The sequence below is a fragment of the Ixodes scapularis genome, unplaced genomic scaffold (assembly GCF_016920785.2).
Source record: "Ixodes scapularis isolate PalLabHiFi unplaced genomic scaffold, ASM1692078v2 PGA_scaffold13__105_contigs__length_92229423, whole genome shotgun sequence".
Classification (NCBI taxonomy): Eukaryota; Metazoa; Arthropoda; class Arachnida; order Ixodida; family Ixodidae; genus Ixodes; species Ixodes scapularis.
This window is the reverse complement of record NW_024609839.1, coordinates 88,737,396-88,765,048: the sequence shown is the minus strand read 5'-3', so window position 1 is coordinate 88,765,048 and position 27,653 is coordinate 88,737,396. Positions and strand designations below refer to the sequence as shown.

At 48.3% G+C, this 27,653-nt stretch overlaps 1 protein-coding gene across 1 annotated transcript in view; it reads left to right on the top strand.

Annotated features, from left to right (window-relative positions):
* Positions 1–17,255, top strand: part of LOC115322012 (fibrinogen C domain-containing protein 1-like) — a 33,594-nt gene extending 16,339 nt beyond the window's left edge. The window contains exons 3-5 of the mRNA XM_040212890.1: positions 786–894; positions 16,580–16,753; positions 17,188–17,255. Coding sequence (XP_040068824.1) covers positions 786–894; positions 16,580–16,753; positions 17,188–17,255 — 351 coding nt within the window. The remainder of the gene's footprint in view (positions 1–785; positions 895–16,579; positions 16,754–17,187) is intronic.
* The last annotated feature ends 10,398 nt before the right edge of the window (positions 17,256–27,653 follow it).

Sequence of the window (27,653 nt, the reverse complement as noted above, 5' to 3'; positions counted from 1 at the left end):
GCGTCCCTGTGTACGCCACGTAAAGAAAGAGTCGTTGTTTCCTACTCACTATACACACGGAAATTGAACTCCCGACCCGAGGAGTCACTGCCGTGTTCCGGGGATAAGAGACACCACCCGAAAGCACCGGCTGCGTTCTAGTCTCGGTGCAGGGCATAGAGATTTGCGACCAGCAGGACGCAAAATTGACCCGCAGCTTGATTTGTTATTAGTAAACATGAGTCATTTTCATCAATTATATTAATACGAAACCATTCTTGATGAAGAAAACATTAACTGTTCCATGAAACGGAGCCGGCGTTGTCTGTGACCGCGAAAAACGGCAGAGAAATTCTCTCTGCGGAAGGCAATTAAAATGGCTGCGACGGATTGGCCACGCCCGATTGGCTGCGGCCCGCGCGCCGCGGCACCGCTCTGGAGAGCGGGGGTTGCGCCGCTCTTCAGAGGCCGGCCGGCCGGCCTCCGCAGAGGCTGCTCGGCCGCCCTCAGCGGAGGATTGCGGGGCGCAGCTTCTAGGAATATGCTACGCATACCTGTGCTCTCCCATTCTTACATGTAAGCCGTTTCAAGTGTCCTCTTGTTGTTGTTGTTTTAATGGTTTTGGGGGCCGCAAGGGCAGCCCCAAGCCGCCCTTGACAGTCAGCTCCAAAGTGTCTGTGTGTTTCTCCGAATCGGGTGAGAGAAAAGCAAGTATTTTCAGGCGTAAATGCCAAAAGTGAACTCTGAGGAGCGTAAGATTCTGGAACCAAGCTCCATTGCGTGCTGACTTTTGAATCGGCTTCCAGGTGATTCAACGTCGGAAAAAGCAGGAAACTCCCCAAGAGAACCTCTTCGACAAATCCTATGAAGAATACGAGAATGGATTTGGAAACGTCATGGGTTCCTTCTGGCTAGGCAAGTACAAATATACGAACGCTTGAGTGTTTTTTTCTTACATAATGCAACCAGAAACTACTATAAAATGCCTAGGATCCCGCCAAACTCCCGTGAACGGCCATTACGTTCACAGGAGTTAAGGTGTCACGTGACGCGGTGACACGCTACCTGGTAACGCCACGTGGTAAGTTTGCCTGATAAATTGAGTAGGGAACATTTAACTTCCTGCAGCGCGTCACATTTGTAAGCGGCGTTGCATCTCGCTCTATGTTGGGTGAAAGGTGCAACACAAAGGAGAGAATTCAATACCAGTTCTGTGAGCGCTGTTTGAGAATGATCGACGAATATCGAGAACTCCCTCATGAAGCTTTAAAAGAAACGTTCAACGAGCCGCCGATCTGCGCACGCCACTACAAGCTAGGCGATCCCCATGCCACCGTCGGTATCCTGAAAAGGACGATCTGTGAAGTTGCCGGGCACGGGATAACAGAGCATTGCCACGCGCGTCCGGCAAGCGAGCGCGTGCGTGGCATTCTTCTTCCGGCACTCGTTGGGTACGGACGGCGAATCATGAGCTCCGTCGGAGCGGCGATAACGGCCCAGCCGGGCCGCGGTGACAGGAACGATTCTGCAAGTCAGGAATATAAGATAATTTTGCCTCCCCTGCCAACTGGGCCTACGGTGCTAAACACCGCGTTTCTTCATGCTGATGTTCGTGGCCGTCCGTACCGCGTCGAGGACTTCCGCGACACCCTGGGCCACCTGGGACTGCTCCCCGAGGTTCTCGCCTTGGGGGCATACCAAATGAACCACGTCTGGGCCGTGACCTTCAAGTCACTCGACGGAAAGCGGAAGATCCTTGCGGCCGGAGACCTCGTCGTTAAAGGCCATCGCTGCGTCAGCATTGACCCGGGAAACCGGGACATTCGAATCAAGCTGCACTGGCTACTTTACCACGTGCCGGACGACGAGGTAAGGGCGGCTTTCGCGCCCTACGGACATGTGAGCGAGGTAGGGACCGAAAAGTGGAGAGTTCAGGGAGTTGTGGGCTGCGGGTCAATGACTCGCACCGCTGTCATCCGGCTCAAGCCTGGGCTGAGTTTAGACAAGCTGCCTCATCAGATACGCATCGCTGGCGGGATGGTACTCGTCGTGGTGCCGGGGAGGGCTCCACTCTGCTTGCGTTGTGAACGGACGGGCCACATCCGCCGTGAATGTCGGGTGCCCAAGTGCGGCAGCTGTTACCGGTTTGGCCATGACGCCGAGCATTGCGTGAAAACGTACGCAGCTGCTACAGGTCCTGGAGGAGGAGAGGCCAATAGTGAACACCACATGGACGAGGCAGACGCGGAAGAGGCGGTCGAAGGAGTGGGTTCGTCCGCCGAGGGGCCCGTGGAAAAGGCTACAAAGGAACCTGACCAAGTCGCATCAGGTGGACAGCCGAAGCCCGTGGTGAACCAGTCGGCCGTTGTGTTTGCGACAAAACCTGACTCGGCGACAGGGAGCAAGGGAGGTGTGACAACGAAGGCTGCATCACCGGGCGTTAAGTCGACGACGGCAACTGCAGTGCCGCCGGTGAATGAGGTTGACATGGTGGACGCTAGTGTCAACGCGCCAACGATGAAGCGGCCTCGGGACCAGGAGACCGACGCCCAAAAGATCGGGGGAGACTCGAGCGCGGCAGAACCTCCTGTGAAGACAGCCCTGCAAAAGAAAAGGCCAGTGCGACTTCCTTCCAGCCCTGCGTCCGATCTCAGGGGACCGGACCAGAGGCGCTGACCCAGAGGTGCAGCGCCTCTGGGTCTCTAGACGAGGTGAGTCCCTGACTCGCGAGGACGCCTAAAGTTGCCGATATCCTGAAGGTAGGAACGCTGAACGTGCGAGGTTTCGCCTCGCGCCGTAAGCAATACCAGGTTCAAAGGCTTCTCATTGATAAAGGCATTGACGTCCTCGCGATTCAGGAGACAAAAGTTCACAGTGATGAAGAGACCGTACGCCTGTTGGCGCCTTTTTTACCGTGCTTTGAGGTTTGCGTGTCACGCGCAAATGGTCTGTCAGGAGGTTGCATGTTGTTTTTGAGGAAGTCGTTAAACGCGCAAGTTCAAAATGTGATTGCCGACAATGCAGGTCGATTCGTTATTTGTGACTGCAATGTTAATAACGTGGAATATCGAATAATCAATGTGTACGCGCCAAACGCTTCAAGTGAAAGGAAAATATTTTTTCAGAGTATGGGATCATATTTAGATTGTCAAAGTAGTATTCTAATGATAGGTGATTTCAACTGTGTTTGTGACGCGCGAGACAGATCTAGTACAATACGTTATGACGATAACAGCACGAAGGTGCTGAAAGATTTGACAATAAATTTCAGTTTAGTTGATGTCGCGACTTTTCAGAGGAACAACACGAGTTTGCGTTACACGCACTATCAATCCTCTTGTCACGCTCGCCTCGATAGGGCATACGTGTCTATTGGTCTCTTGTCAGGGAATGACGGTTACAATGTGGCCCCAGTTTTCTTTTCGGACCATGCATTGGTTTCGTTTGTTCTCGGTGGGAGGGGAAAAAAGAAAACCAACTTTCGGTGGGAGATGTGGAAGCTTAATAATAGCCTTCTCGAGGACGATGTGTTTAATGAGACCGTTGAGGAATTATTTAGTAAGATGGCTGGAGTAAGTGAAAGCGCGAGTGAGAGATGGGAATGGTTTAAGTCTGAATTTAAATTGTGTGCGATAGAACGCTCCGGTATTCTCGCGTACTGGAAGAAAGCAGAGGAAAAGCTACTCATGGAAGATCTTCAACGGATACATCGCCTTGAATGTGAGAACCCCGGCACATTCACAGAGGAGCTTAAATGCGTAAAGTCCAATATCGCGGATTTCGAAACTGAAAAATATAAAGGGGCACTTGTACGAGCGCGGGCAGAAAAGTATGTTTTAGGTGAGCAACCAACCAAACGGGCATTAAGTAGCGAGGCTCAGTATGTAAAAAAGAAAAGCATTGTCGAAATAGAATATGGTGGTCTTGTAAGTAGTCGTCCCGATGTTATAGAAAAGGCTTTTGTCGATTACTACAGCGCAATGTTGCAGCGGCAGGACGGTGGCAATGACTCGCAACTCGGCGACTATCTGTCGGTGATGCCGCGTGTAAACGACGAGATGAAAGAAAGATTAGAAGAGCCGATAAGCGTCGCCGAAATCGAGCGCACCATCGAGGAACTGCCAACGAAAAAGTCTCCGGGTCCCGATGGTTTGACAGCGGCACTGTATAAAAAATATAAAAGCGAAATTTCTGAGCAGCTTTATCAAGTCATACGTGAGGCAAACATGACAAAAAAATTGCCGCCGTCTTTTCTAAACACGCATACCGTACTCATACCCAAGAATGATGACGCCCAAAAGCTAAGGAACGTTAAAAATTATAGACCGATTGCGCTTAGTAACGTTGATTACAAAGTTTTAATGAAAGTTCTAGCCCGTAGGTTACAGAATGTTATTACTGAAATAGTTGGGGAGCATCAGACTTGTGCTATTAAAGGTCGATCCATTTTAACAAACGTGCATATTGCTAGAAGTTTATTAGAGCTGTGCGACGAGGAAGCGGACCAGGTAGCTATGCTCCAGATTGACCTGGAAAAAGCTTTCGACCGGGTTCAGCACAGGGTAATGTACAGAATCTTAGAATATGTAGGAGTGGGTGAAGTTATAACTAGCTTTGTCAAGATGGCGTACACCGAATGTACTACACAACTCATAATTAATGGGAAGCCGTCTGCGCGCATCAGCGTACAGTCGTCCGTCAAGCAAGGCTGCCCCTTGTCGCCCTTGTTATTTTGTATTTATTTAGAACCCTTTTGTAGAACTATATTGAAGAATAGATTAATTAATGGTTTTTCGCTCCACGGAACCGAAGTCAAACTACTTTCATATGCAGATGATGTCGCTATTTTCTGTAGAGACAAATTAAGTATTGTACAAGCCGTTCGTGACCTAAAATATTACTGCGACCTGACCGGTGCGGCAGTTAATTGGGAAAAGTGTTGCGGGCTTTGGCATGGAACGTGGGCCATGAAGCCTCGTGTATTTCAAGATATCAATTTTATGTCAACGCCTACGCAGTATTTAGGAGTACCGTTGCAGCATTATAAAAGCTCTAAGGCGTACTGGTCAAATGTTGTCAAGGAAACACGCGATAGGTGTAGTAAGTGGGGTGGGTGGGAGTTGTCTATATTTACGCGCGCCACCGTCTGTAACATCTTTTTAATTGCAAAAATTTGGTATGTGCTTCAAGTCATGGCGTGCGCGCGTGTAAATGTGCAAAAGCTGCACCGCGTTTTTGCTGAGTTCATCTGGCGGTCTGGATGGGAAAGGATTTGTCGGGACAATTTGTTTCGTCACGTCAAAAACGGCGGGTTGTCATTGTCACACATTTTTGTCAGGCAAGTTGTGTCACGCTTCATGTTTTTAAGGGACCAATCAAATCCTTTTCTTCGAGCTGTAATTCAGACCAGACTGCCAGAAGAAATTCCTTTGTTTGTCGTTTCATCGTGTTGTCGGAAACAGCGCCACATTGGTAGTTTTCTTAGAGAAGTGGTAGAGGCTTTCCGTTTTCTGTCTGTTCGTTTTTCTCTTGAATACCTGTCGGGTGTCACGCGTAAGCGCTTAACGCGTGATATCATTGAAACTGTTTTCCCCGTCCCTTTGTACCGGTCCATTTTCCAGGCAAGTCCTGGGCAAGACGTGTTATCCCGGGTTAAAAAGATGGCAATCCCACCTGGTATAAAAACTTTTTTCTTTTACTTACACACTAACACCCTCCCTGTGAAAGTTTGGCTTGAGCAGAAAAATATTTTTGTTCCATGGGGTGTTCATTGTTTTCTGTGCAAGAAATCTGAGACCATAGAGCATGTTTTTTTAGACTGCTGGGACGCTTTGCTGTTCTGGGATGTCCTTCAGAGGACTATCAAAAAAGAGTTACCGTTAACGCCCCAAGGCATTAGATTCCTTCCTGTTGACAAAGATGGTGAAACTCCTGTTGATTTTATTATGGTTTTGGGTTTGCACGCGATTTGGCAAAGCAGAATGGCTGTGAGGCATGCGGATGTTGATGCGCGTCCTGTGTGGATGTATTTCGTGGAAACGGTCCGCAGACTGAACTCAGTTTATGCCACGCTGAAGTGTCCACCTGACTGTGTGTCAGTTCTGAATGTGCTAGAAAATATGAGAAATTTTTAATCCTCATGCACGTCGGCCATCCGTCGTGCATGTGTTTTTATCCATGTGACTGTTTGTGTTCTTGTCTAAACAGGCAATAAAAAAAAAAAAAAAAAAAAAAAAAAAAAGAGCGCGTGCGTGGCCTTCTGGTTGCGCGCTTGACTCTCGTTCAGAAGCCCAGGGTTCGATTCGTGGGAGCGACGCGTCTTTTATTTATTATTTAAATTTAGCTTTCTGGAAAATTCGAGAACCCTGCTGGGGGCTTGTTCGAGGTCCGAATATTCTACACACCGAACCTTCTACGCCGATTGTTCAAGAAGCCCACGCGTGTACATAAGGGGCTCCGCGTGGCGAGCCGCAGTCAGTCTCGCCCCAGCGTACAATCCTGCTGTTACGCCGCCATCGACGCCCGCGACGCTCTACTGTTATTTCTGTTTTCTTTTTGTTTTGGGCACAAGTTCGCCCCATGAAACGTTTCAGTTTACGGAGCTATTCTTTGTTTTGTCACCTAGTCATTCGTGACATTTTAGTGGAGGTACCGCATGTCCGTGCAGCGCATCGCTCAGAGTTCCCGCAGTACAAGTTCGAACCCAAGCACCCGAGGACCCAACAAAGACCAGGCCTAAACCCGATCAAGTCGCCGCAACCGAGGACTACCCCTGAAATTTGGACCTTTGCCACTCAAGACCAAGCAGTGAACAAGGCCGTCGATGGACAACCAGTCGCCGCAGACCGCCGCCGCCGTCGTATACCTTCCCGTCGTACCCCGGACCCCGACGCCTTTCCACGGGGAGATCCACGAGGACGTTGAGGATTGGCTCCGGTGTCCATAACCGATGGACACCGGAGCAGTGCCTTCAGAATGTCTACTTCGCTCTGGAAGGCACGGCACGCAGCTGCTTGGAGATCCATGAAGTGTCGATTTCGTCACGGGAAGACTTCCAGGCCGAGCTTCGACGCACCTTTGCCAGCCAGCAGCGACGTCAGTGGGCCAAAGAACGTCTCCATGCAAGACGCCAAGGGTCAAACGAGAGCGTCACAAGCTTGGTCACAGACGTTCTGCGCCTCATGAACCGCGCCGACCCAAACTCTCCCGAAAAGAAAAAGCTGCGAGTCCTGATGCGGGGAGTCAAAGAAAACAACTTAGGAGGCCTTGTGCGGAGCCCGCCTACCACAGTCGAAGGCTTCATCACTGAGGCCACAAACACCGAACGTGCCTTTCAAGCACGGGCCTCCCACTACCAGACACTTCCCGGCTTCGCTGCCGTCTCGCCGTACAACTCCAACACCGCGTACATCCGCGAAATCATCCGGGACGTCATCCGGGAAGAAATAAAGAAGCTCCTGGCCTCCTGCCTGCCAGCCTGCTTCGGTGTCAATAGCCGAAGTTGTCCACGAAGAAGTTCACCGGGCGTTCCAACCTGAGGCTCCTGCCAGCATAGCAGTACCCGAGGAGCCCTCTCTGATCCTACGCCGCGGTAGCTTGGAGACCGGCTTCAGCTGTCCGGAAATATTCGACGCCATCTCGACGTGACTTACCAGAGCCGCAGACTTTTCGATTTTGGGAAGGGCAACCCCAGCTCGTCCGCATTGAACAACCGGCGCCTAGGACGACGGGTGTCTGGCGCACGGACGATCGACGACCACTATGTTATCGTGTTGAAAAGTAGTGAAAGCGCACGGAGAGGCAAACAGGAGGAGCGCGCGCTGCCTCTCCGTTTTCGCATTTGTCTTTATTGTGCGCTTTCACTACTTTTCAACATGCATAACCAACTGGCCTGCATCGCTATGTTAGTTCACTATGTTATCACTGCGGCGAGGCCGATCACGTCTACCGGAGGTGCCCGTACCGATAAATGAGCCTGCGAGGTTTTGCGACGAGCGACCCTCAACCCCGCCTTGGGAAGCGACCAAGGGACATCGAAGAGTACCTCCGACGACCCCTTTCCCCGGTGCCGACTCCACCCCGATGTTCCCGTTCGCCTTCGCCTCGACGTGTGCTCTCGCCCTTCCACCGCTCTCGTCGAGACAGCCTCTCCCCCCTATCTGGTCGGGAAAACTAAGTGCGACAGCGATGACGTAAAGTGCCTCCAAGAACGCCGGAGCGCTCCCACTCTCTCGACGCAACGCATTGCAACGACGCGCCTGCAATGGTGCCCAACAACCAGGGTGACCACCCGTCCCGCATTGATGGCTCGTGTCCCGCGTCCCGCAAGAAATTCCCAAATCTTCAAAATGTCCCGCATTTCATAATGTAGTAAAATTCACTCTGCAGCTCGTGGCGCTGCCGAAAAACGGGGCACGGGGAAACGCGGAGGTCGCTGGTAATCGTATGAATCGCAATGGTACGCCATTTTCTATCCCAGCATCGCGGGATGCGACCGTCGTTCTTGCAGGAGACCCGACGCGCATGCTCCGTTGTACCTCTCCCCTTGGTGGCAAAATATTCTGAGAAAAATTGCTCGCCAACGTTTCAACATAAAATATTGTAATTATTTTGGTATCGCTCTGTCAATGCGAAAACGTTGCTGTGGATCTTTGTTTTGTGAACACATGCCACACAAGGCAGAAAGCCTGCAACTCGCAACGGTCGAAAAAGAACATAATGTTAAAAATTTGTGTAGGACAATGCTGATAAAAGTAGGCATGGACAGGAAACAATAACCCGGAGGAGGTTTACTCTTTCTTATTTCCATTTGATGCATTAAGTTCTGCTACAGTCAATTTATATGTTTTCAACTTCGACACATTTAATAACACATTTGGCATAAAAAATACTTCACTCCTAGTGAAACTTAATTGAGCTTAATTGCTGCAATACAATTAGCAGGTGTGTAAACAGCACAGGATAAGAAATGTCTTAACAGAGCCTCGGTTCGTGGTGTGTGTGTTAATAAACTTCCACTCCCCCGACCCCCCCCCCCCCTTTCCACCCGCCTCCAGTGTTCCGCATTTCGCTAGCGGAAAGGTGGTCATCCTACCAACAACCAAACGTTCTTATCGACGGCCACGACGCATCGGCACTCGTGGACACCGGAGCAGAGCTCTCAGTCTTGAGTCGGAGGCTCTCTCGCCGCCTTCAAGAAGTCGCGACGCCGTGGGGTAGACCTCAAATACGAACCACCGGAGGGCACCTCATTACACCAGTCAGGAGATGCACTCCTCGCGGCAAGATCTGCGGTAAGACGTGCCCTGTGAAGTTCATCGTTCTGCAAGACTGTGCAAGCGACGTTACCCTCGGAATGGACTTTCTTTGCGAGTATTTATTTATTTATTTGATACCCACAGCGCCTTTCGGCATTACAGTGGGGGGTTATACACAAAAAATCAAGTATTACGTAACAGGTACTACATTGGAAACATTCATAAAAAGACAACCAATCGAACAAAAACGATTTCGCGAACATGAAACAACAAAGTCACCACAATCGCGACACGCGGAGAAGATTGCAACAAGTTTTACAAAAACATTATTAGAATCATACTATGAACCTTTTCAATCGAATGAAGTGACCGTCATCGACCTCGGGGCAAACCAGTTGACGCTGCGAAAGCCAGTTCTGCCGCTAGTGGAGACCAACACGACGTTAACGTCGTGTTGGTCTCCACCAACACGCATTCCGAGTTATCGCCAACCATGTGAACCTTTCGCCGCGGTCGAGTGTTTTCGTCACCTTCAAAACCGACGTGGCCACGCACGGTGAAGCTCTTCTGGAAGGCAGCGTCCAGCTGCTCCTTCAAAAAGGAATTGGCGTCGCACGTGGCGTAACAGATCTCCAAGAAGAACGTAAAACTGTTTTCGTGACAAACGACGACGACGACATCAATCAACCCTCAAGAAGTCCGTGGGCGTCCCCAGTCGTCCTTGTAACAAAGCAGGACGGAACCCTGAGGTTCTGCGTGGACTATCGTCGACTGAACGCTGTGACGAAGAAGGACGTCTATCCGCTCCCCCGCATCGAAGATGCGTTAGACCGACTGCGCCACTCCCGATATTTTTCGTCGATGATCCTGAAGAGTGATTACTGGCAGATTGAAGTCGACGATGCGACCGCGAGAAAACTGCCTTCGTCACTCCCGACGGACTGTACGAATACAAAGTGATGCCGTTCGGACTTTGTAGAGCACCAGCCACCTTCCAGCGTGTCATGGACACCGCGCTGGCAAGTCTGAAATGGTAGAACTGCCTAGTCTGCCTGGACGATGTCGTGGTATTTTCACAGGATTTCGACGAACACCTGAGACGATTTCAAGCCGTGCTTTAAGCCATCAAGACCGCCGGCCTGTGACTCAAGCCAACAATGTGTGGGTTCACCTATGGTGAATTAAAATTTTTTTGCCACATTGTGAACAACAAATGTGTTTTCCCTCAACCCGAGAAGACCAGCGCGGCAGCAGCATTTACGCCACTTTCTGACAAGAGGGGCGTGAGAAGATTCCTCTGACTCTGTGCCTACGACAAACGGTTTGTTCGGGATTTCGCCAAGCTGTCTGCACCGCTGACGCACCTCACGATGGACGCCGTGAAGTTTGAATAGACAGAAGATAACCAGCGGTCATTCGATGAGCTGAAACGAAGATTCCAGACGCCGCCGACTCTTGGCCATTTCGACCAGTTCGCTGAAACCGAGATGCACACGGACGCCAGTAACAGCGGACTTGACGCAGTTCTAGGCCCAATGCAAGATGGCGCAGAGCGGGTCATCGCATACGCGATTCGGACGCTGTCTAAGGCGGAGAAGAACTACTTAACGACTTAAAAGGAGTGCCTTGCTGTCGTCTGGGCACGAACAAAGTTCCACCCATATTTCTAGGGAAGTCCTTTTCGCGTGGTCACGGACCACCACTCGCTCTGCTGGCTCGCGAGTCTGAAGGACCCCTCCGGACGCCTTGCCCGGTAGAGCCTGTATACTGCAGGAGTTCGACATGGCCGTGGTGTATAAGTCCGGCCGGAAGCACAATGACGCCGACTGCCTGTCAAGGGCCCCAGTCGAGGCCTGTCCTGCCTGCATCAAACACGACGACGATGATTGTTTCCTCGGCGCTCTGAATGCCAGCGACATGGCAGCCCTCCAACAAGACGACCCTGAACTTCGAGCGCTGATTGAACACATAGAGGTACAAACGAGTGCGGTTCCCCGTGCTTTCTTACGAATCCTGCCTAGCTTCTTCCTACGGCAAGAGGTGCTGTACAAAAAGAACTTCGTCAACAACAACACAGCGTGGCTGTTGGTTATTCCTCCGAGTCTTCGAAAAGAAATCTTCCAAGGATGCCATGACGACCCAACGGCTGGACACCTTGACCACAGCAAGACGCTCGCCAGGATTCAAGAATAGTACTACTGGCCGAGGCTACCGAAGACCGTTCACCTCTACACTAGACCATGCCATGAGTGTCAGCGACGCAAGAGACCATTGACGAAGCCGTCAGCCGGCGTTCAGCCGCCGGTAGTCCACGCAGAACCTAAGCGTTCCGGCCCATGGACTGCTTGAAGGCTGGATTACGTCGTCGTTCAGCATTTTTTGCACTTGCTCTTGGATGGCCTTCCTTTCCTTTACGGAGACTCTGTACGGCGACCGGTGCACAGAGAGCGCGTCGTCCTCAGTAACGATGCGATGCTGCGCAGCGGCGGTTTGGCGCAACTTCGACGACGTCACGAAGCAGTTGTTGTAGTCGGCATGGAGGTCACTCAGCTGCAGTCCTTTTGGGCGTGGAAGCTAGGGGTAAATGTCGCACTGCGCTGGCGGCGTAATGTTTTGCAGAGGTGGTGATGATTCTTCAGCAATCGCGGGGATTTCGGCCGAGTTCCGAAGTTCCTTGATGTGGCCCACAGCGACACTTTTCGTCAGGCGTTGCATTTCTTGTTGGAAGTTCGGCTCAAGGGCCACGGTGCACCCATCCTGAAGTTCCGCCACTCCTCTTGCGACGCCTATTCCTCTTCCCAGGGGCAATTGAAGGTTGCTTCCAGAACCACTTCGCGCACAGGTAGCTGCATCGGTCACGACGGGTATGACAACTTTTGATCGAGGCGGCAGGTTCACGTCGTCGGCAGCGACGCGGACGGCGGCTGGCGCTGTTTCGGGTTTCTTTGAAATCGGAACAGGCGTCCGTAGCGTCAATCTGGTTCTCACCAAGGTCGATAACGGCGCCGTACTCACACAGAAAGTTTATGCCGAGAATAACGTCTCTGGCACAGTCTTGTAGAACGACGAATTTCAAAGTGCACATCTCGCCGTGATTCTCGGCTCGCGCAGTGCACCTTCCGACGGCCGGAATAAGGTATGCTCCAGCGGTTCGAATTTATGGACCTCTCAGGTCGTTGTAACTTTTCGCACGCGGCGAGAGAGCCTCCCACCCAAGATTGAGTAGTCTGCTCCGGTGTCCACGAGGGCAGATGCGTCGTGGCCGTCGATAACAACTTTTCAGTTGTTGGGCGCCTTTGCAGGAGCGTCGTGGCAATGAGTGGCGTCGGAAAAGTGGGTGCGCTCCGGCGTCCTTGGAGGCTCTTTACTTTGGTCGTCTTCGGCAACGCCACCTCCAGGCGTTGCCGCACTTAGTTTTCCCGGCGACGCAGGGGAGACACGCTTTCTTGGCGGAGTCGTGGCACTGGGGACGCTGAACGTCGTGGCGATGGGGAGCGGGCTTCACGGCGGAGAGACGACACTGGGGAGGGCGAGCGTCGGAGGTACTCCTCGATGTCGCGAGGGCGTTCGCCGTACCTCAGGCGTGAATCGTTCGGGTGGAAACCACGCAGCCCAAGTCGACGGTAGGGGCATCAACGCTAGTTGTGGTCGGCCCTAGGAGACCTGGACCAGGGTTTCCTGAGTACAAATAAAGTTCATTCTCTCTCTCTCCCGCAGTGGTGGCAGAGTGGGCGTCGGTCGGCCGTTCGCCAAATGTCGGTCTTTCTCGGCGAGGGTCGTTCCAGGTGGAGGTACTGGGCTTGTTCTTCCTGACGCTGAGGATAACGCGACATGGGGGCGTCTCTTCGGGGAGGTGCCGGGGATTGGCGGGGAGCTTCCGGCGGTCCTCCGGCAACGGTGGCGTAGCTCGCCTTCGGCTCCTCTGGCGCCACCATGGTGACGGGAACCTCTGGTTGGAGCGCCCGATGCACTTCTTCGTGGACAACTTTGACAATTGAGAGGGTTGACGGACAACTTGCGGTTGGTAGCAACCTTCGCAGTTCCTCCCGGACGACCTCTCGGATAATTTCGCGGATGTCCGGCGTACCAGGAGAGTTTGCGCCGCTAACCAGCGTTTATGCAGCGACGCTTGGATGTCGCTGGTAGTGGGAAGCGCGCGCCTGGGGTACGCGCTTGATGTTAGTTGCCTCGGTGACGAAGGCTTCGACGGTTGACAGGCGGGTTGCGCACGAGGCGTCCAAAAAGTTCGTCCCTCACTCCGCGCATGAGGACCCGCAGCGTCTTGTCGTTTGTGGCTTGTGGATCGGCACGGGCGCTCAAGTGCAGGACATCTTACTACGAAGCTACCATGGGCCTTGGGTTAGAGTTCGGAGCAGACCTCTGCCTTTTCCCGTCGGCGTGGGGTCGCGAAAGTCCGCTGCAGCTCGGCCGCACAGGTGTGCCACGACGTAAACGAAGCTTCGTGTTTCTCACACCAGTGCATCGCAGTACCCTCCAGCGAAATGTTGAGGTTCTGCAGGCACTGCTGCGCAGTCTATCTGTTGTGGCGTGCCACCGCTCGTAATGTTGAATCCAGTCCTCGACGACTTCGTGAATTTCGCCGTGGATGCGTGTCGGCGTACGAAGAGCGACGGACAGGTAGACGATGGCAAGGGCGACCGGATTCTGCTGGGACATCGTCGTCGTCTGGGTCTTCGACTTGTCGGGTAAAGTTTCAAACTCAGGGGGCTGACCCTAGGTGTGGCGGCTGGCTCGGGGTTCGGGCTTGTCAACAGGAATCAGCCCTCCGGGACTTCCAAAAAATCGCGCCCGACAGATCTTCTGAGGAGTAAGTTTCACTAGCATAGAATGCATTACCCCGCGCCTCCACCAATATGTTACCAATATTGATGAGGTGACGAAAACTGAAACAAACTAAACGTTTAATGGGGCGAACTTGTGCCCAAAATAAAAAGGAACCAGAAGATAATAAGAATTGAGCGCTGCGGGTGTCGATGGCGGCGTGGCAGCAGGGTCCAACGCTGGGGCGAGACTTACTGAGGCTTGCCACGCGAAGCAATTTTTGTAGCCGCGTTGGTCTCTGGAACATTCGGCCTAAAACATTCGGCGCGTAGAACATCCGTAGATCGATCAGACAAGAAAGTTCTTAAATTCGCGAGAACGCCAAGGAGAAATAATAAATAAAAAAAAAAAAAACATTCCGCTGCCTGTACTCGAACCCAGGTCTTCCGCGCGACAGCCAAGCACGGTAACCATTCGGCCACGTACGCGCCCGCTCAGCGGCGCACGTGGATATATCGCCACTTGCGAAGAGATCCCCTCCAAGGAGAGGAGCGTTTGTGTTGGCCGCGCAAAAGCTCGGCCCCATGTGGATGCCCCTCTAGAATCACTGCCGAACCAATAAACGTATGCTTGCGTTAAACTAAAAAGTATTCTTGCATAACAAATAAGGTCTGGGCCTAGCACAAAACCAGTTAGTAAAACTACGGTAAGCTGACAGCATTGACTGGTGATGTAGCCTTCATATGCATACATATAGTTTATGATTGAAAACAAGCTCCCACTATTAGATTTACTTCGCGAGCATATGATTCTGCTCATGAATACAAACAATCATGAAACTATCATGAGTCGGCATTTGCTATGGGAGCATATAAATATATCGTATTACGATGAAAAATATGAATAGCTCTTCGTGTGGTAAAAATGTATTGCGTTCAATGCCTTATCTTGATCTTGATTCAATCTCTGCTTCTATACTTCGTTTCAGCTTATGTCCAAAACTAGCGTGCGATACGAGCTAATGGGACCAATCGAGCGGCGTCAAAGAGCAAGTCACTAGCTTTTTTACAGCGGAGTTGTTTATGTCTAAGGTTACGTGGATTTTTCACATGCGTCAACAAAAACCCGGAGCGCGCTCTCTTTGTCGTCGTTTCATGCGATTGCGTCCCTCGTTTCAAGCCGCTCATCCCGAATGGCGGTCTCCAGTGATTTCCCTACAGACTCCCTACAAGGGGCGGGGGGGGGGGGGGAGGGAGGGGGGGTGTACAGCCCCCTTGCTATTCTCAAGGCCTCCCCTTCATTCGCAACGACTCCTCAGTACTAAATGCCCCCCCTCCAAAACCCAAAACCCCACCTCCCCACAAAAAAAAATTGACCCCCCCCCCCTCTTCCTAATTTCAATTCCTGGGGAAACCCCTGGCGGACCCGTCGCTCGTGTCCTGTTTTTTCCGGCTCCTCGGGGCGGGAATAGTCGTTTACGCGAATGTAGATAAAAAATACAGAAAACAAGTTGCCGTTCTCCATTTCCAATTTCCCTTTTCCCGTCGTAATGGGGAGGCCGCGCATAGTCCGGGCCCCCGAAGAGGAAAGCGCCTACGAAGAGAAACGGCGGGAGCGGCAACGAGAATGTCAGCGGCGGCGGCGGGCGGCAAACACCACCGATGAAGATCTTGCATAAATGTGTTCGTACCTCCGTTAAAAATTCTGTCACGTCCGTGTCGTGTGCTAAACAGCTTCGATGGTCATCTACCTTCACAGAGTGGAATGGCTCATGATTTTCCTTTTTCTGTTTACGATTAATTCAGCGATGATAGAACAAGTAGAGAAACATGCCGAACACCATGATGGTGCCCCTTTGACGCCGTCTGGTTGGTCCCCTCAACTCGCTGCTTCGGTTGCATTCTGACTTAAAGGGAAGCTGAAGAGGCTCTGTATTTGAGAGAAAAAAACAAACACTTCAATCGTCTTTGTTTGGCCTCAAATATTACTAATATCATAATTATATTTCAGATTAATGCGCCAAGCAGCTACAACAGCACTTGCTTTTAATATCATGACGTATTATGCAGAGATCTGAACCTTTCCTCGCTTTCCGCAAGCCTTAACCGAGCAGTGAAAACCTCGCAACGCGTTTTCTCACAAGAGGCACGCGCGAGGCAGTTGAAACCTCTGGGTATGACGTCACACTCAGCGGCTGGTTTTTATGATTTCTTTTTTTTTTTTTGCGTCCATTGGCACATTTGGGCCAACCGCTTGTGATGTTCAAAATTTACGGGACAAAAATACGCTAGAATTTACCTCTAACTCTGTTTAGCTTGCCTTTATTATGAAACGAACTCTATTCAACGCCAGGTTAAGGAATTCAAGGAGTATTTTTTGACGATCGAACGATTTTAGTATTAAAACGTGACGCTTATTCATCCAGCTTTTGCTAGGAGTATACTTCAGCCCTGCCTCAGCCCTAAAATAGTTTACTACGACAGTCGTTGATAAGTTAGATTTTTCTTTGAAAGAGGCGTTCCTGCTTTATTCGTAAACGTACTTTCTACCTTCTATTAAAGGAAACAAGCATATTCATACACTCACGACCCACCCACATAAACAACAAGCTCTCAGGATCCAAATGAACTCCACAACTGAACAGAAGAACACCACTGTGGACTATGGTATATTTCAAGTCGGTTCCAAAGAGGAGGGCTACAATATACTCTTTTCCAAGCACAGAGGTGCTGCGGGTACGTATTGGCGCATTCGCCATACCTTTCCCTCTGCCTGACGCGCTGCGTTTCTCGGTAATTGCTGGAAGTTTGTGAGCTACTGCTTACAGCGGTTTGAAAACAAATTCCCGAATTCAGAGGCTTCCATCAGCGGGTTATAAGCCTCCTACCTCCCCCTGCCCATTTTTTTTTTGTAGGATCGACGTTTTGAACCTTGGTCACTTTAGTGTCAGCCAACCTTACTAGATCAAAATAGAATTTAGTAGAACGTTGGAGGGAGCCGTGTATGTCACGTGCTAGAGAGAACAAAAAGTCGCAACATTCGGAAGTGGACAGGTCACGATAAAGTCATCACGCTTCTTCTTAACCCTTTAAGTTCCGAGTTTTCTTCCCCGTGTGCCGAACGTAAATTTTGACCCCAGTAACACTGAATGATCTCTCGAATCGTGCAGGGGTAGCCATCTTAGTTCCTTTCTTTTTAGTCAGGATGTACTTATACAGCTACTCACTGTCTCTTTAAAGACTTTCCATCATCCGTCTACGGAAGAGTGATCGTCGAATGAAACTTATAAAAATAATCATTCTCTCTATCAATGTGATCGAGAATAATAACGTCATCTGCCTTGTTATAATCTGCCACTATAAATCTTTGAGTTAAGTTATTAGTTGATTACTGTATTTAAAAAGACGCCAGATCTTTGCTAGGTCAGAAATGACATCGAGAACATCTACCTTGCTATCGCGATATTCGAAAGGTTCGCTTACAGAAACTAGAAAAGGCGATGTGTTGGGATTAACCGAGCGTACAGCAAAAACAGAATTCAAGTAATGTTTCGGCTTTAAAGGGTTCCTCAAAGTAGCGGCGGTACCAATAAGCTTCAGGAACATTCAAGTCCCCAGGCAAAATGGCTCATTCTTCAGTGTTGATATGTCACACACATATATATATATATATGTGTGTGTGTGTGTGTGTGTGTGTGTGTGTGTGTGTGTGTGTGTGTGTGTGTGTGTGTGTGCAAAGTGTCAAAGTACCTCGGTGGCGCACTTGGTGGCCAATACAGGGCGACAACAAAACGTGCATAATATTGAAAGATAAACTTGCCCCATACACTATCAATTTCAAGATCGCTAGGCATTGCAGTGAATTTATAGCACTTCTTGATAAAAATCACCACCACGCCGCCTCTGTCTTTGCGTATTATCAGCAGTTTGGCTGGACTACCACGCTATCAGGAATATCGTGTGATATCCAAGTTTCAGGGATTATGACTACGTACGGTTGGGTACTCAAAAAACATGCCTCAAGTTCTTCAGTTCATTTACAACGCTTCTCGCATTAATAATCAAGATTCTAATTTCGATCTGGGGGTGAAGGTTTTCCTTCTGGTTTCATAGTGAGATTGGTAAAACACAATCACGAAATGGCGTTTAATCTCCTTTGACTTTGACTAGGCGTAAAACGTCAATGAAAGAACGGTTAAAGTGCAGGCGAGCTGGTGTAAGTTATACATGATGATTGAAACCTGAGGCTGGTTTGGAAACCGGAAACTCGTGAAGTGGGAAGAAAAAGGGACAGGCAACGTCTCAAACTCAGCTGAAAACTTTATTGCCTCTACGCCTTATATACACCTCCCCCGAACGTCGCCACCACCACAACGGTTGATCACCGAACTGCAAACAATACACCAGAATCATAATACACTGAACCGCAAACAATACATAAAAAAACAAAAGAGAAGCGTGCCCTATCGTTTCCACCTTCACCCAGTACACGGGGTCCAATACAAACAGAAACACAAGGTCCTCATCACCGCACCCGGAAGGACTTCCATGCGGACAGTGTAACAGAAGCAGAGGAAAACACGCAATGACCGTTTTTAAGATTAACCCCCTTCCCTTCCTCTGAACTGAACCATGTATCACACACAATCGCCAACAATACACCCCCCCCCCCCCCCCCTTATGATCCCAAACCCAACAAAGCAAACAACTCTGCGAAGCAAACCCCTCCCCTCCTAAGATCACCCCACAGTAGGTCTTTACAGTCGAAGAAACGTTTTTGACTCACTTCCAAGTTGCTGTGACGCTTGGCTGATGCGATTTTCCCATGTTTTTATACGAACAGTGCTCGCACAACACGTCTCATCTCCTCCCGCTCTTTGTGTACGATTTCTGTCTCAGACCAGTTCGCTGGACATGCACTGCATTCCTGGAATTTTCTCAATGGGCATAAATGATCTATATTATACTCTTGAAAAGAAAAAGACTGATGAAGGCGGTGAAGGAACAGTTAGAGCTAAATCTAGTGAAATTTCAGTCAGAGTCGGGATGTCGGTAGATGGTTTTCTCATAGCTCTGGACCGATACCTGCAGTCAACAATTATTCAGTATAATGAACGGATGTACAGTCGTGCGCGATATGAAGGTGAACGCCGGGCCGTCGACCGCTCCGTGCTATCAGCGCCATGACGCGGCTGCCGTGGCCGCCACGTAATGGCGCTGATAGCACGGAGCGGTGGACGGTCCGGCGTTCACCTTCATATCGCGATAAGAAAGCGAGGCGTCACGGCAGCCGCGGCATCGCGCTGATAGCACGGAGCGGTCGACGGCGCAGCGTTCACCTTCATATTCCCGGCGGGTGTACGTACAGCAGGAGGGCGTCTGTATAGGTTCGTCGGTCGCGCTGCTTTTGGCCGAGTTTTATCTAAACACCCTAGACAGAGTTGTTGTCTGAGAAGCTGAGAGGGTTGCCTCGAGATCTAGGCTTTTTTCGAAGATATGTAGACAACATAATAGTGTGCACTTTTCAAGATAACCTTTCGAATTCCCCACAAAATGTAATAAGTTCAGCGGCCCCGGAGTTGCGTTTCACTGTGGAAAATCTGGGGGAGAATGTCATTCGATTTTTGGATTTACGCATTTATGTGGGCAGTGGGCTGTGTAAGGAATCCGGGAAGCAGGTGCCGAAACCCGTCCTATCAAAGCGGAGTTTTCATTCTAAAATTGTAAAGGCAGGGGTAGTGAAGTCTCTGACTCAGAACGCTCTACAAAGGTCATGCACCCATTACATGGAGCAGTCTTTAAAAAGACAATGGGGAAGACTGGAGAGGGCCGGCTATCAAGAGGCCTTCAAACAGAATTCGCAAAGAATAAACTGGCCTTCGCCGTTGTGGCGTTGCTGCCAGCTTGCCGATGGTATCGTGGTGATGGGGACGCACGAGTAGAGAGCCTAGATTGGAGAGGGGGTCCATCTCAGCAGTAGCAACCGGTTCATTGAACGAAGTTTCATCGACAAATTGTTTAACGGACAGATCGTTTGATCGACAGATCGACAGCTGAAATTCGCTTTCTTTGTATCAACTCTCCTCAAACTGTCGCCACGAAGCGGCGTGTACGGGTGGGCCAAGTCGGTTATGAGCCGCTGCAGACTGCCGCTGCGAATAGGTGGACCGGTTGGGTTAACTTGCCCCCCACTGAGGCACGCGCGACGGGATGTCCCGACTCCCAACCAGATTTGTACATGGTTTAACTACTCTACTCAAGTTACTGTAGTTTAACTATTTTAGTAGTTTAGTAACCCTCAATTACATTTTTATTTCTGCAATTTGTAGTTTACTTTAATTACTTTTTCCGAGTAACCTCTACTGAAATTACAAATTACTTTTCAATTTTAGAGGTAGGTTTGCTGATCAAAAAACATTATTGCACAAAGATGAGCCGACAGACCGTCGCAAGTGAGGCCCTATAAATGCGGGATTAGCGCTGAAAACACATTTCTTTCTGTCCCGAAGCTCAATGAAACTCGACGCACTTAAATAAAAAAAAAAATTGTCCCCTGTTCTCCCCAACATAGGAATTCTCGCCAGATACAGGATGTGTGTACACTGCAGTGTCACTCAAAGGCGGAAGCAAAATGCACCATCTGCTCTGAAACCCATCTGGTGCTCCCGTAGTTTGGGCTGTACTTGAAGGATCGCGTGCTAAAGGGGAACGCAAAGGTGACCTCTTTGCGCTGCCATCCCTCCGAAAACTCAGCATATACAGGTCTTTCAAGATTAAAGGATCGTTCGAGGAGCTTAATACCTCCCCTAACGTTTCTACAAAAAAAAAAAAAAAAAAAATGCAAGCTGGAGTGGGAAGTAATTCAAGAACATGGTACCTAAAGTACTATTTCAAGTCAGATTATAAAACGTGTACCTTACCTGAAGTACATTCTCTGAGCATCTACTTGTACTTTGCTAAGGTATTTTTTCTGGCAATTTCCGTAGAAAGTAAAATTCGCGACTTTAAAGTACAATCCCCAGATCTGGAAAAAAACTACAAAAAAAACGGCGTATCCTCATGTAAAAACGCGCTGTCCTCTTTTGAGACGTCATCTGGTCATTTCTCTGACAGAAGTAATGGCAACTGTAAGACCGATAGAAATACGTGCCTTATAAGTAGATTGTGTTAAATAGTTCGTCAGTGAGAGTAAAATAACTACTCTGTAGCGACTTGATTTTATCCAATATTTGCCACCATTTCCGAAAGACGACTGGGATCACACCAAATAAAATAAAGTTAAAAAATAGACTGTGAAAGGCCATCGTGAAAGACTGTTTAAAAAAGTATTTGTACTTTACTTAAAAAGTATGTTGTATTTATAGTAGTTTACTTCAAGTACATTGCTCCAGGTCTACTTACGATACTTGAAGTACATAACCTCTGATTGACTTTGTACTTTCTTTCAAGTACTTTCATAAACGTACTTGATGTACTTTTAGACCATCGTGACTGGACACCCAGTGGCACGCCCGGTGGGCTGCCTTCGCACCAGCAGCGGCGGTAGCTGCGGTGTCTGTGTTGTGAACGTGCGAACAATTTCATACTCACCCAGTGCCCTGCGCAAATAAAGTACCAACTTAAAATCTTTTGCACGAAATTAATTTTAATTTATTGATCAATAAGTCGTATTCACGTCCGAATAATTTTCCCAAGTCTTGTCGAACGCATTTGCTAAAACGGTCGATCCTTGGAAAACAATTGTTACACGTAATAAATATTTTGATAGCGTCAATGTGAATTATACTTGTAAGTTTGTACGCTGCGATTAATCAGCTGTTGCCAGACAAGCACGCGGGGCCGTAGTTTTACATATCGTACCGCTCAACGAGTAAAACCTCCAAACAAAAAAAGCCGTAATCGAAACGTCTTAAGAAATTTAAAAAAAAAACCTTCGCGAATAACAATAGTAACTCTTCCTGTATTGCATCCGGCCCACTTCCAAATCTCCGCGTCAAACGCGGAAAACGGGCGGTTTTCGGTCACGTCGAACGGGCTATCACCAACCCCATTGTGGATGACTTTCACTCTGAACATCACGGCGAAACTTAGGACAAATACAGTTTATTTACTGATTCGGGCAACCAAGCCACTCTTCATTTGACTTTACACAACAAACCGCAAGTGTGTTTCGATTAGTGTTGCAACATTGAAACATGCGCCGGCTGGCTTGAGCGACACGGTGCCTTTCAAGACGACGTCGGGGGCTATAGTTGCCTTTCCGTGCGACAGATGGCGCTCTTTTATCGAAAGGGTCTATATAAGTATTTCCTCGTACTTCCACGTCTGGGGGTGTAAATAACACCTTCATTTTGAGGCCGATCCTCCAGGATCCTAGGCAGCGCGATTCTCTCACGCTCAAAGTTGCAGTGTATTACCAAAAACGTGTCCTGTTGTAAAAAAACAAAAAACGAAAAAAAAAAGAAGAAAACATGCGGTCCGAAAAGGGTGACAAGGACGTAGGCAACCTGAAGCTTTGGGAAGATGAGGTGAAAAGCAGATTAATATCAAATAAACATTCGTATACCCAAAAGATGATAAGTGTTCTAATATATCTTGAGCAGCAAGCCAGTCAATGTCACATCCTTTTCAGTCGATTTGTGTGTTGAATTTTATTTGGCGAAAAATGGACCATCCCCTCCTGTTGTGACATTATGCAAACTGTCGTAGTCACTATAACCGAGAAGGGAATAGTTAATTGTCTCGAGCTTACGGAAGGCCCGCTGTCGACGATCGTTTTGTGTCATCGCAGCGCCTTCGAAATCAAACAAGGAGCGAAGGAACGAAAAGGAAAGGCGCGCACAGATCCGCCAAACCCGCTCGCGCAAACTTTGACAGTGTTTTTTTTTTTTTTTGTTGTTTGTGGTTGGGGGGGGGGGGGGGGGGGGAGCATTTTGACTTCGGGAGTTTGCCTAATATTGTTTGCACCGGGAGTGTGGTTCGTTTTATCAGTGTGCTCTTCCCTGCGCCTTGGGCGAGCAAGATTACGAGCTGCGACTTGCAAACCACCAAGCCAGCAAAAAAAAAAAAAATTTGAATTTAGGCTTTCGGTGACGTGAAAAAAATGATTTTCCGGTAAAACTTGCCCTTAGAAAGAAACAATTTTTGTTAGAAACAATTTTTCGTGGTTCGTGTTTTATGTTCCAGTTTTTTTCCCCCGTGAATGAAAACGAAATGTAACGGAATACAACCCTTCCCTTACGTAAATAAGCAAGAAAATTACTTTAAAATTACTTTGTAAAATATGTCAATATTCCCTTCTAAAATTACTGATAAATGTAAGGGATTACAAGGAATTTCGTTACTTGTAACGAATTACGTACAAGTCTGCTGAGAACTGCTTTTACTGCACTTGGCCCTCTGTGGCAGATTCCCGCGATCGCGAATTTGGAACATAATTTCCGCTCGCATACTGCGTTGTTAAGGTAGCCTATCGGGCCGTGATTATGTAAAGGCTGCAGCAGCATGCAAAACTAACTTCACTGCTTCGTCACAGAGGACGCCTTTCTTGGCTAAGGCGGACAACACTGGCTTTCTTTGGCATTTTCCAAAGGCGTCCCAAATGCATAGCATTGGTAGGGTCTCTCCACGCCCCTCTTTTTGCGGGCAGAGTAATAATTTCTGTGGCAGGCACATCACCAGGGTCAGTGAATAAACAGCATCACAGTGTGTCGTAACACTGTGGCGACAAGGCGTCATGCGACATCACGGTGCCACGGGACACCATGGTGTCACATGGCGTCACGGTTATTGCATTACCTGGAGCGTCACGTGGCGGCATGTCACTTTGTCATGTAATGGTGCCACCTGACGTCAGGTGATCACGTCACCATTTTATGTAATGGTGTCAACTGAAGTCACTTGACGCCATAATATTACTTGGCATCAGTACGCCACGTCATGTCCCCTGACGTGACGTCACCACTTAGCGTCACGTGGCCTAGTCGAGTCAGGTCATGTGACACTATAAAGACATTATCTCACGTGACGACACCCTGTATGTTTCGTGAGTCACGGAACATCATGATATCATTGTGACGTGACGTAATGGTGTCACGTGACGCGGCGTCATGGTTAGAGAGTCGAGACATGCACTCTGGCACAAACCGTCAGCGTGTGGGCTTTCTTTATTATATTTTATATTTTTTGTTTACTGTTACGGTGAAAATAAACATGTATTGTGTTACAAAATACCCTGTATATATTAGGGTGTTATCAGCTTAGCGCGTCGCTCTAAAATACACTGGATATATCAGCGCCTCCATGTAATAAGCTCATCCTCTCTCCAAAGGTTTATCTTTGCTGGTAAACTTTGCCCAATGTTTTTTCACGACGCTGTTCCATTCCTGCAACAAAATTAGAACAACCTTTACATTTTCGTCGGCGAGCTCCAACACCGGTGTAAGATATCTAACACAATGGCACCAACGCAAACGACCAAAGTAAGTAAGAGTTGTGCTGGTGGCGCCATCATCCAATAACCATAGCGAGCACTCAAGTCGAAACTAGACAACGCCAGTTTGCTCTTTGCACTGGTCTGGAGATGGAGTCTGAAGCACAGCTCTGTGATCAAGCACGCCATTGAAAATCTGAAGGGCGTTTTGTTAACAAAGAAACAATGTAACGCCTTAGATTTTCACACAGTGAAAATCACGCCCCAAGGTACACCTCTGGTAAAAATTCGAGCTCGTTGCGTGTAGGTTGCGTGTAACAAACGGTAGAAATGTGATTTAATGTTAAAGTATTACTTTTTCTGCCCGCTTAATTTATTCAACTATTTAGCTCGTACACAGACATACGTGTAGAGTTGGATAGTAGAAGCAACAACCCATTTCAGGACATATGAACGGGCACTCTATAAAGAGTTGGGATGTTAAAAATAACATTTTCACTCCACTGATGCAGCAAGAGGTTTTGATATATGTTCGTTCATTAGAACATATCAGTTCGTATTTGCGTGTTGTGAGAATATTGTAATCTCAGAGTGGATAACATCATTGATTTATGAACCTTGTGTTTGTGTACGTGCAGATTACGACGCATTTGGATTAATGAACGGAAACACGTTCGTCATCGGGAGTCGTGAAAACACATATCGCTACTACAATTGCTACGCAGTACGAAGTGGTGGCTGGTGGTCTAGCGGCGGCTGCAGCTTCTCGAATCTTAATGGACGTAGAAGCATTCTTGATCCTTGGAAACCTGAACCGACCTTTGATATTACGTGGCACAGAGGACTGACCCCATATGGTATCCACATCTACATTTTCGGCGAGGTGGAGATGAAGATAAGAGATGCCGATTTTGAATTCTGCACGGGACGAATGGCATCCTATATGTCCGTGACAGATTAAGAATGCAGGCCCACCTTTTTCTACTTTCAGAGGGCGAACGCTGGAGAGGAGGCCGCCTCCTCTCCAGCGTTAGCTCTGGGAAAGTGCGAAACTGTGGGAGGGGTTGCCCCTTAATTCTTAACCTGTCACCGACTCTAATTAATTCGATATTTGATTTGTGCAATAGCAGAGAGACGCCTAATTTGTTCGAAAATTGTCATTTCATATGCGTTGTGAATTCTCCACTTTTTAATTTTATCTGCAAACTTAAAAAAAAGGAAACCTCGGGAATATAATGGAGCCGCTGGAACACAACAGATGAGTCATGAGTTCACCTACTCTCGCTGAGGTTCAAACCCAAATTCACTAACTCTGCACCAACACGGTGAACTTGTTCATGCCCAATCAGCTTTGTGGCAATTTCTAAAGGCGATCTACATCATATGATAATCAAGGAATGCAAATGTGCAAGCGAGCTTTACGAGAATAACGATAATAATTTCCTCAGAAATGGAACAAGGAGGACAAAGGACGAACACACAATCTCCAAACATTGCTAGGTGACTTGTGCGCGACTGAAAAAATCCGCCTGGTCGTGGTTATTAGGAGCAGGTCGATTTTTTCAGTCACTCGCCAGTCACCTAGCTGTGTTTGAGGATTTTGTGTTTGTCCTTTGCCACCTTTGTTCCCCTTCTCCAGAGATTACTATCGGTACATTGTATGTGTTTATCCTACGACATCTCTAGTCGTACGTTCCCGATTTTAAGGGCAATCTAGCACCTGCTTGTATAACCTGCGATATTTAACGTTCACTACGCAGAAGTTAAGTCAAACCCAATGTTTGTTGAATTGAGCATTATCAGAAAAGGAGTTCGAATTTCTAAGGAGTCCGATCAAGGTTTCGCACGTACCTCCGTGAAATGGGGGACCTGCTATCGTGGGGGTTGTGTGCCGGACGCACGTGTGAAGGATATGTGGTGTTATGCTTTATCCTCGTTTTCTTCAAATAAATCGTGGAGTTGTGAGTTAGCGCCTGTACAGTCGTGTATGCTTCTTAGCTTTGTCCTTGACGTTAGCACTGTTTTCCCTTCAACATGTATAAATGTTTCAATAAATAGCATAACGTTTGACTTTAAAAATAGTCCTGGTGTCTTTGTTATGGATGGAACGTCAGTGAAGTGCAGTAAAACTGACAACTTTTGGCATTTGAAGTGTATCACAGTAGATAATCGGAGTCTCACGTTGCTTACACATAGTTTAATAGATGGCAGCACACTGGGCGGGTAATGTTTGCGGGAACACGACTTTGTCGGTTTTTTTTTTCGCTTTTTACTTCGAATGATTACTGGCCGATATCACCATTTACTGGTTAGGTTGCTACGCCGTCTGAGCACATTCCACTATAATTGTAGTTTTGATGACTGTCCTTCAACGCAGGCTTGGGCCGAAATACCCTCAAACGTTTGTGGAAAAGAAATACTGGGATACATCGAAAATGTAGCTAAAATACTGATACTGAAATACATTTTTAAAAATGTATCGCGACAGGTATCAGAAATACATTTGAAAAAAAAGTATTTGTAAATGCGAAAAGAGGAATGCATTTTGATGGGATTGAAATACTGTCACTGAAATGCATTCTTATAAGAAAACATTAATTTGTATGTTTTGGTTCACCCCTTAGAGCACACGAGGATAAAAAAAAGCATTCTCTAGATGAGTCGTTCTCAAATGGGGGACCGCGGACCCTTTGTGGTCAGTGAGGGCATTCTAGAGGTTCGCGAAACCCGGACGCATCAGTCAAGCCCGGCAAGAGAAGTTGTCTTTTTTTTTTTCAGATTGAGAAGAAGCCTTCCAATTCTCGGATAAGTTTTCTCGTAGGTATGTCAATGAGAAAAGTCTACTTTAAGCTAGCACTTACACTTTGTCTCATCCTACGATGGACTAAAGGCCAAAGCCATGGGCCGCTAGGTTCAATCACTTTCCACGCTAAACTATGAGATGCTTAACATTGATTAAGGGTGGACGAATTATGCTCCGAATAAAAAAACGCTGCATAATTTTTATAGCTGGGTGATTCCACGTCAGTTCATGCAATGATGGTCCGGGTCATAATTTAGATATATTTGTTAAAACTGCATATGAAAGCCAAGTTCTTGGGAGAAACATTCAGCTATATATTAACGCCGCAACATATTTTTTCTTCGCTGAGATATAAAATAGAGAAGCTCGATGCGTGGAAATTGAGAAGATTTCACAATGCT